General features: G+C 42.8%; 1 protein-coding gene across 5 annotated transcripts in view; it reads left to right on the top strand.

Moving 5' to 3' along the window:
• The first annotated feature begins 1,377 nt into the window (after window positions 1-1,377).
• The window catches only part of DNAJC1 (DnaJ heat shock protein family (Hsp40) member C1), a 239,673-nt gene continuing 232,605 nt past the window's right edge, over window positions 1,378-8,445 (top strand). For all 5 annotated transcript variants that reach the window (XM_074001181.1, XM_005564782.5, XM_074001182.1 and 2 more), the window contains exon 1: window positions 1,378-1,896. Coding sequence is in view for 2 of the 5 variants with exons in the window: in XM_005564782.5 (XP_005564839.3) it covers window positions 1,669-1,896 (228 nt within the window). In the remaining 3 variants the exon portion in view is untranslated. The remainder of the gene's footprint in view (window positions 1,897-8,445) is intronic.

Raw genomic sequence — 8,445 nt, 5'->3', positions numbered from 1 at the left:
TATTTATCTATCCATCCATCCATCACCCCTTCTTCCCTGGCCACCTGAGGATACCCCAAGAAGACAGCCATCTGCAAACCAGGAAGAAGGCTTCATCAGCACCCAACCATGCTGGCACCCTGACCCTGGACTTCTCAACCTCCAAAACTGTGAGAAATAAGTATCTGTTGTTTAAGTCACCCAGTCTAAAGTATTTTGTTATAGCAGCCCTCATGATAGATTAAAATGTGAGTAATTCAAGCATACCTATTATTTTTAAGCAAGATATACTTGCATTCATTTATGAATTCATTCAAAAATATTTCTAAAACTCCATACCAAGATTTGCATTTATTGATTTTATTTAAAAATATTTTTAACACTCCATACTAGGATTTTCTCAGTAAGATTTGCTTCCTAGTGTTTTTCTAACCTTTATCCAACATAGTATATTCTGACTATGAGAGGGAAGTAGCTTTATCATTACGCTATGGAGCTTGATTTAACTAACTAGATCCAAGATGGAAAGAGCATGAGGTCAAACTTTCAAAATTGAGCTAACTTTCTGAGTTTTAGTAGCATTTTTTGCTCCCTTCTTCCTCAACAAGAGTGGAGAGTTCAGGGAAGAGAAATGTGAGAAAGCCAAAAGGAAAATAAAGTTCACACAAGAGAATCGTGGTGGAGAAAATAACTTGAAAAGAGATTGAACAGAAGCAATGCAAGACTAGGAAGTGAGGCATTGTTACGGAAGAGAGAGAAGGTTTTTAGCCTGTCTTTTAAAACGGAAACATCTCAACTGAGGTCTATTTTCAAAAGAACCCCAACTGGAGGTGGGCTAAGATGGATAAACTCCATTCCTCCTCCAACTATGATTGAGTCACCATTATTAACTATTAATTCTACCAGGCCATTTTGTGGTATTATACCTGTAAATCTTAATTCATAATTGTTTTGGTTTGAATTCCTTTTCTGCTCTACCTGTCTCTACTTACTAGATTTGCCCCTTTTAGAACCTGGTTCAACTTGTCCTGTCTTCTTTGCTGAAGGACTAATTAAATGCACGGAAGCCATAATCAATTAATCAGGCTTCAAATATGCTTTTAGTGTTCGATAGCTGGGGGAGGGGAAGACAGTAGCTATTTCGGGGGAAGTCCACGAGGGGCGTTCCAGGTAGACACGTGATGGCTATAACCTTCCCTGTCTCTCAGCCCGTTTTGGCGTAGATTCAGCTCCTCGACACGCCCAACCGATTGAAAGGCATTTCACCTAGGCCCAGATCGGGGCGCCAGGCGTCCAGGCTTCCGGCCACGCCCCCTTCCCCGCGGTTGCTAGGAGACGTGATGTCACCGGAAGCGAGGCCTGGGATAGGCTGAGGCAAAGGGAAGCCTCTCCCCCTGTGCAGCCCAGGCGCCGGGCGCTGGCTCTCCAGCTGTGTGTAGGCCTGGGGGCCAGGGTCCGCGGAACGTAGCGCCGACTGCGGCGCCGCCCGCCCGCCCAGCCGCTGGTCCGGCCGCGGGCTCCCGCCACCACCGCGCTCAGTCTGGGACCAGCCGCCTGGCGGGCCGTTCCGGTGCGCCTGCCCGCGCTTTTCACTGACGGGCACTGTTTCCCACAGCCAGTGCCGCCCGCCACGTCCCAGCTCTCGGCCAACGGAGGTGCGCGGCGGGTGACCTTTCCGAGCCCAGTGCGATGACGGCTCTGTGCTCCTGGCCGGCACAGCTTCCTGGGCGCCGCCAGCTCGGGCTAATGCCTTTCCCGCCGCCGCAGCCGCGGACGCCGCTGCTGTGGCCGCTGCTGCTGCTGCTGCTGCTGGCCGCCGTGGCGCCGGCGCGCGGCTGGGAGAGCGGAGACCTGGAGTTGTTTGACTTGGTGGAGGAGGTGCAGCTCAACTTCTACCAGTTCCTCGGAGTGCAGCAGGTAAGCAAGGAGGCGCGCGGGGCCGGGCGGAGAGGGGCCGGGGCAGGCGGCAGGCGACCCCGGTTCCTCAGAGAGTCGGACACGGAGGGCAGGGCTCGGTCACCCCGGGCTCTGGCTGCCCTCAGCCCGGGCCACCGGGGTCCTCAGCCTCGGAAGGACGTGTCCGTCTTCCCCAGATCCTTACTCCTGCTTCAACTTTTCTAGTCCCAGCCCCAGTGACGGGCTGGACGACGCCACTTGCCTGGGGTGGCAATGCCATCTCTCTGGTCCGGCGTTCTGGGGAAGAGCCTTCCCCCTCCAGCTGTGCTGGAGGAAGAAGGAAGAGTGGTGTGGGTAGACTTTTTTTGTTTTTAATTTAACACCTACCGTTTGCCTTCCTGTCCCCCTGAATGTGAGAAAGAGCAGCCGCTTCTCTAAACTGTCATCTTCCACCGAGACTTACCCTCATTCTTATTCTTATTTCAGCTGCCTCCCCTCCTCTTCCCTTCTGGGAAAGTAGGAATGCACTGTGACCAGTGTCTGTGTTGCAGAAGTTTTTCTTACCTCGTACTTGGACATCGTTTTTAGCCTGTTAGATAGATGTTTCTTTCGCAGTTTAGAAATCTGGAGGAATTTGAAGCCTCTACCAGGTTGGAGGTGTTAAGTTTTTTGGGCAGCAGAGGACTTGGAGTGCGATTGGAAGAGAAGCCCCCAACCAGTAATGTAGGAATGGTTTTTTTTTTCCCCCTTTTCCTTTTGTTTCATTTTGTTTTCTTTTTTAGCTTGAGACATTAACTTCTAAAACCCTTCTGTTGCTTTTTAGTTCTACCATTGAGGGTGGTTGAGTGAGGGTAGATATCCAGTCTCTACCTGAAGTCTCGCGCAAAGGAGAAGATAACATTTCGCTGATTTCAGGCTTACAGGGTGAAAAATGTATATTTCACACTTATCTGATTGAGCCCTTCGTACAATGCTTTGAATAGTTATGGGAGTAAAAAATTAATGTTTACAATAGTTGTCATTCAAGGCACACTTCACATAACTAGATATGAAATGCACATCCCCCTCCCCCATAGGTTATCATAAATGTGGGTGAACTATTCAACATTTACTGAATTTTAATTTTCAAACATTGCATTTTCATTCCATCACTGAATATAAACTTACTAGGCTGCCAGGGTACCATGAGTCTAACAGTTTTTTATTTTTGTAAGAGTTATAAAGTATAGGCATGTCACACTTCAGATTCATATGTGCAAGCAACTTTGTAATAACTGTATTTGTGATCTGTTACCTGGTGCCCGTCCCTCCTCATAGAGACACTATATATCTCATTTTCAAAGCAAATGATGATGGAGTATGTGTAAAAATAATTAATGAAATACTAATTTTGATGACTTTTAAGAATTTCTTTAATACTGGGAATAATTAGAATTTATCATCGTTGATTACATTCTTTAGGTAAAGAGAATCTTAAACGTAACCCATCCAAAAATCTTGAAGATCCAGTTATTCATGAAAAATTAAGTGCCTTTAAGAGAGCAGAAATTTAATAGCAGTTTAAAATGTAGATTATGTAATCTAGCTTTGCATGTGAACTCTCATAGAATTTTCGTTTATAATTTCATGTAACTTGATTTGCATAGTTAGTTAGGCAGTGTGAACATCCAGAGCACTTGACTTTCTGGGCAAAGATGAGAAAATAAAGAAGCATGGATAATCAAGAAGATTCTTTGTCAAGGTAGAATCTGAAAAGAAGATTATTTTATTGTTTTTAACCTGTGTTTCTCTATACAGCTGTATTGAAATTGGAAAGAATGCAGGAGGAATTTTTTTCTGTCCAAGCAGAGAAACTGAATGGAACAAGTTTTTTTCTTTACATTGAATCTTAACTTTGTTAGATGACTTTCAGGGACCAGAAATTTGGTGGAAACAAACGCAACCTGTCCAAGGTCTTTCATGTGTAATTTTCAAGCCAGAACCATTTGGTGACTAGCCAAACATGAGGGACCAGAACAAAGTAGGTAGGCTACTGAAAGTGGTGACCTGGCTCTATGCACTAATCTCTTCTTCTTGTTCAAGCAACAGAGATGTATTTGGTGCCTATTGGATTTTAAGCATTGGGAGTTGGCCTTTATATAAAACAAAACCCCTAACCTTATAGTTCAGTAGGGAGAAACAGACAGTAAACAACCAAGTAAATAAATATAAATGTTATATGGTCAGAGAAGGCCTCTGAGAGAAGTTAGGGAGTAAGCCATGTGGGTAATTGTGTTGTAGGCCATTTGGGCTGTCATAGCAAAATGCCATAAACTGGACAGCTTTTCAACAGCAGAACTTGATTTCTCACAATTCTGGAGGCTAGAAAATCCAAGATTAAGGCTGGAAAATCCAAGATTAAGGCACTGGCAGATTCTGTGTCTGGTGAGGGCCTTCTGGTTCATAGATAGCACCTTGTTGTCCTCACATGGTGGTAGGGACAGGCAGCTCTCTGGGGCTTCTTTTATAAGGAAACTAATCTCATCCATTAGGACTCCACCTTCATGATATAATCACCTTACAGAGGCCCCACCTTGTATTACTGTCACATTGGGGATTAGATTTCAACATATGAATTTTGAGGGACAAAGCATTCAGACCATAGTATAGTGGAAGGGCATTCTAATAAGCACAAAAGCCAGGAGGCGGGAGCTTGCTTAGTATTTGAGGAATAGCAAGGCAGGCAGTATGGCCAGAGCAGAGTGATCAAGAACAGTAATAGGAGATCTGAGTCATAGGTGGTAAGGGAAGACCATGTAGGGCTTTGTAGGCCATTGTAAGGACTTCGGCTTTTACTTATAAGTAAGTTGGGGGAGGCCGTGTTTGAATAGAAAAGATACATGATTTGACTTGAATTTCAAAATGATCTCTTTAGTGTGCTGAGTATAGTCTGTGAGGTATTAGTTACTTAGAGGGATAATTGTGGTATAGATTGGAGCTGGGTGGTAGCAGTGGAGGTGGTGCAAAGTGGTCAGATTCTGGATTTAATTTCAACATGGAGTGAACAGAATTTTACTGATGGCTTGAATATGATAGGTGAGAGAAAAAGAGAAATTGAAGATAATTCTAAAGATTTTGGCTTCAGTAACTAGAAGGGTGCAATTGCCATTTATTGAGACGGAGAAACCTGGACTAGGAGCCTGGTTTGGAGAACATCAGGAATTTAGTTTTTGGATGTGCTAAATTTGGGGTGTCTATTAAACATTGAAGTTGAGCTGGTATGTAGGCAATTGGTTATTCAGGTGTAGAGTTACAAGAAGAAAGGTTTGGGCCGAAGATAGGAATTTAGGAGTCTGAGGCACTTAGTAACTTGAAGCGACAAAACTGGATGAGTTCACCAAGGGAATGAATGTAAAAGAGAAGAGAAGAGATCTGGGAGCTAAACCTTGGGGATTCCAGACTTTAAGAGTCAAGGAGCTGGGTGCGGTGGCTCATGCCTGTAACCCCAGCACTTTGGGAGGCTGAGGCGGGTGGATCACGAGGTCAGGAGTTCAACACCAGCCTGGTCAATGTGGTGAAACCCTGTTTCTACTAAAAAGATAAAAATTAGCTGGGCGTGGTGGCAGGCGCCTATAATCCCAGCTACTCGGGAGGCTGAGGTAGAGAATTGGTTGAACCCGGGAGTCGGAGTTTGCAGTGAGCCAAGATCGTGCCACTGTACTCCAGTCTGGGTGACAGAGCGAGACTCCATCTCAAAAAAAAAAAAAAAAAAAAGGAGTCAGGGAGATGGAGGGGAATCAACAAAGGATATAGGGCAGGAATGACCAGTAAGGTAGGAGGCGAACCAAGACAAGGTTCTCTCAAGTCAAGTGAAAAAAGTGTTTCAAAGAGAAAGAGATCAGCTGGGTTAAATGATAATGATGATTCAAATAAGATGAGCTCTGAGATTTCACTGTTGGAATTAACCATATGGAGGTCACAGGCTACCTCAGTAAGAACTGTTTCAGTGCAGTGGTGAGATCAATAGTCTGGATAGATTGGGTTCAGGAGAGAGTGAAAGGGAAGAATTGGAGACAATTAATATAGAACATTATTTTGAGATATCCATATCCTAAACTAGAAACTAGAGATGGTAGTGACTGACTGTGGCATCTTCTTTATCCCCTTATCCACCAGGTCTGAGGTAACTCAGTTACTCTCTAAGCTCTGTAATTTGAATAGCAGATGACTTAGAACTTGGACCAGACCACCTTATGACCTTGGACAAGTTAGTTGCCTCATTTTTAGAGTAGATGGTAGCTTTTTATTTTCTTCATAGTAAGGCACAAAGTAGACTCCTAAATATTTATTGAATCAAACATTATAAACATTGTAACTAAATGTAAACTGTAATTCCCCAAACAAGTAGTTGCTTGACAGTTTTTACTCAACAGATTTTACTTCTATGTAATCTTTCACAGCCTTCAGGCAGCAGAAGAATCTCCTTCCATGTATTCTTAGATTTCAAGTCCTTTCTAGAAGTCTAGAAAGGGGTTGCAGAAGTCTTCGTTGAGGGGTATATACAGTTGACTTATTAGTCATTCATACTGTTTTTAGAATGACTTTAATAATAGCACATTCCAATTTGGGTATTGCGTCTTTTCAGAGGATATGGGGGGAAGATAGGAGAGGAGTATAGGAAAAAAATGTGCTTGAAAGATCTTTTGTTACCAACTTAAATTATAGGTTTCTGCACAGTATTTATATTTTGTGTAACAGCACCTGCTTCTCAGACATCTGTACTTATTGTGGGGTCAGTGGCAATTCTGTATTTCTTTTTCTTTTTTTCTTTTTTCTTTTTCTTTTTTGAAATGGAGTCTCACTCTGTTGCCCTGGCTGGAGTGCAGTGGCGTGATCCCGGCTCGCTGCAACCTCTGCCTCCTGGGTTCAAGCGATTCTCCAGCCCCAGCCTCCCAAGTAGCTGGGATTACAGGCACCTGCCACCATGCCTGACTAATTTTGTATTTTTAGTAGAGATGGGGTTTTGCCATGTTGGTCAGGCCGATCTTGAACTCTTGACCTCAGGTGATCCACCCTCCTCGGACTCCCAAAGTGTTGGGATTACAGGCGTGAACCACTGCGCCCAGCCTCTGTGTTTCTTTTAATTGTCTTTTGGGACCATGACTTTCCTTATCCTTTGTACAGTAATTCTAGCCAACAGTAAACACTTCATATTCATTCAAAAAATCTGTGAATTGAATTAATGACAAGCTAAATTATCTTAAATTTTGTAGTATTTGCTTTATGTTGAAGTCAGAGTTGTCTTCATGGTGCCAGTCAGTCATTACAGACTTCTGTTTATATAGCTAGAAAATGTGCTTCATTCTCTTTCTCTCGTGTTTTGTAACTAAATCCTTATATTCAGATAAATGCTGAAACTTGGTTAACAGAAGAAAAGCAGAAGAACAGTAATGTGCTTATAAAATATTTGGATTTTAGTTTTTAAATAGGAATTAATAAACCTTTTAAGCTTATTCAGTCTGTATTTTCAAATGTACAGATTAGCCATCCTGTTTAGAGGAGGGACAATTGTTGCCCATTCATCCGTGCCCCATGGTGGGGAGGAACTTCCCTAAAAAAACACTGCTGAGCGCTAGACCCATCTCTCACATCTTTCCATGGTGGTGTGAGTTACCTTGCTGGAGGGTGATTGCCTTTACTCTGTTTTGCTTGATTAGGAATAGCTAATCAGTCGGAAAGCTATGAGCAGTGGGAATCAGTCTCTTTGCACCTCTCTGCCCAGACCAGTAAGGCAATTATCCTAACCAGACTTACCCTTGAGCATACTGTCTCAAAGTCTAGACTGTAGAGGAGAGGGCACAAATTGCTAACTAGCCCATTTGGCCGTCACATCTAACCTGTATTCTTCAATAGCTGTATCAGTTATAAAGGTGATAGTTCATCTCTTGTCTGCCTGACTCCTGTGTCCACTTAGTTTTTTGGATGGGAAAAACCAGTTAGTGGGGCCTCCCCAAAGCCCATCACGGTCCTTTTTAGAAATGAAGTTGATGATTTCATTCATGAATGACAGTGAATTTGTACTGTGATTATCAATTTTCTCCGGTGATTCTTGTGGTGGAATCCACTGAGCTTGTGGTGTTGAGTGTAGTTCAGTCTTTCTCTGTTGAGTCGATTCCTTTGTACATGTGTGTTGTGTAATAATAGCTTCCCCATTTTTATTGTAGAATCCATTTTTTTTTTTAATTTGGAGAAAGAGATACACAAAATCTAGAATGGTAGATAACCTTTCAGTCATTTGTATTTCTTATGTAGGCATGCAGAGAGTTAGAGCTGAATAAGTACTTGTTTAATTGTATACATCTTTGCATCAGATCGAATTTTCATACAATTAGTTATCTTATGTACACACTCTTTTTGTGATATGGTAGTGTAGTTTAGTGGAAGATGCCTGAGCCAATTTTATGGGATAAAGCAAGTCTATTGTGAAAATTTTTTCACCTATAATCTAGAACTGATGGAACAGAGACTTTTAGTTTTAAGTTTCCTTTTTCCTTTTATGCTATTCTCAGTTTTTTCTTTACTCTAATTATG

Source organism: Macaca fascicularis, chromosome 9 (genome assembly GCF_037993035.2).
Source record: "Macaca fascicularis isolate 582-1 chromosome 9, T2T-MFA8v1.1".
In the NCBI taxonomy this organism is placed as follows: Eukaryota; Metazoa; Chordata; class Mammalia; order Primates; family Cercopithecidae; genus Macaca; species Macaca fascicularis.
The sequence above is the reverse complement of the archived record's forward strand: the minus strand, read 5'-3'. Positions and strand labels throughout refer to the sequence as shown.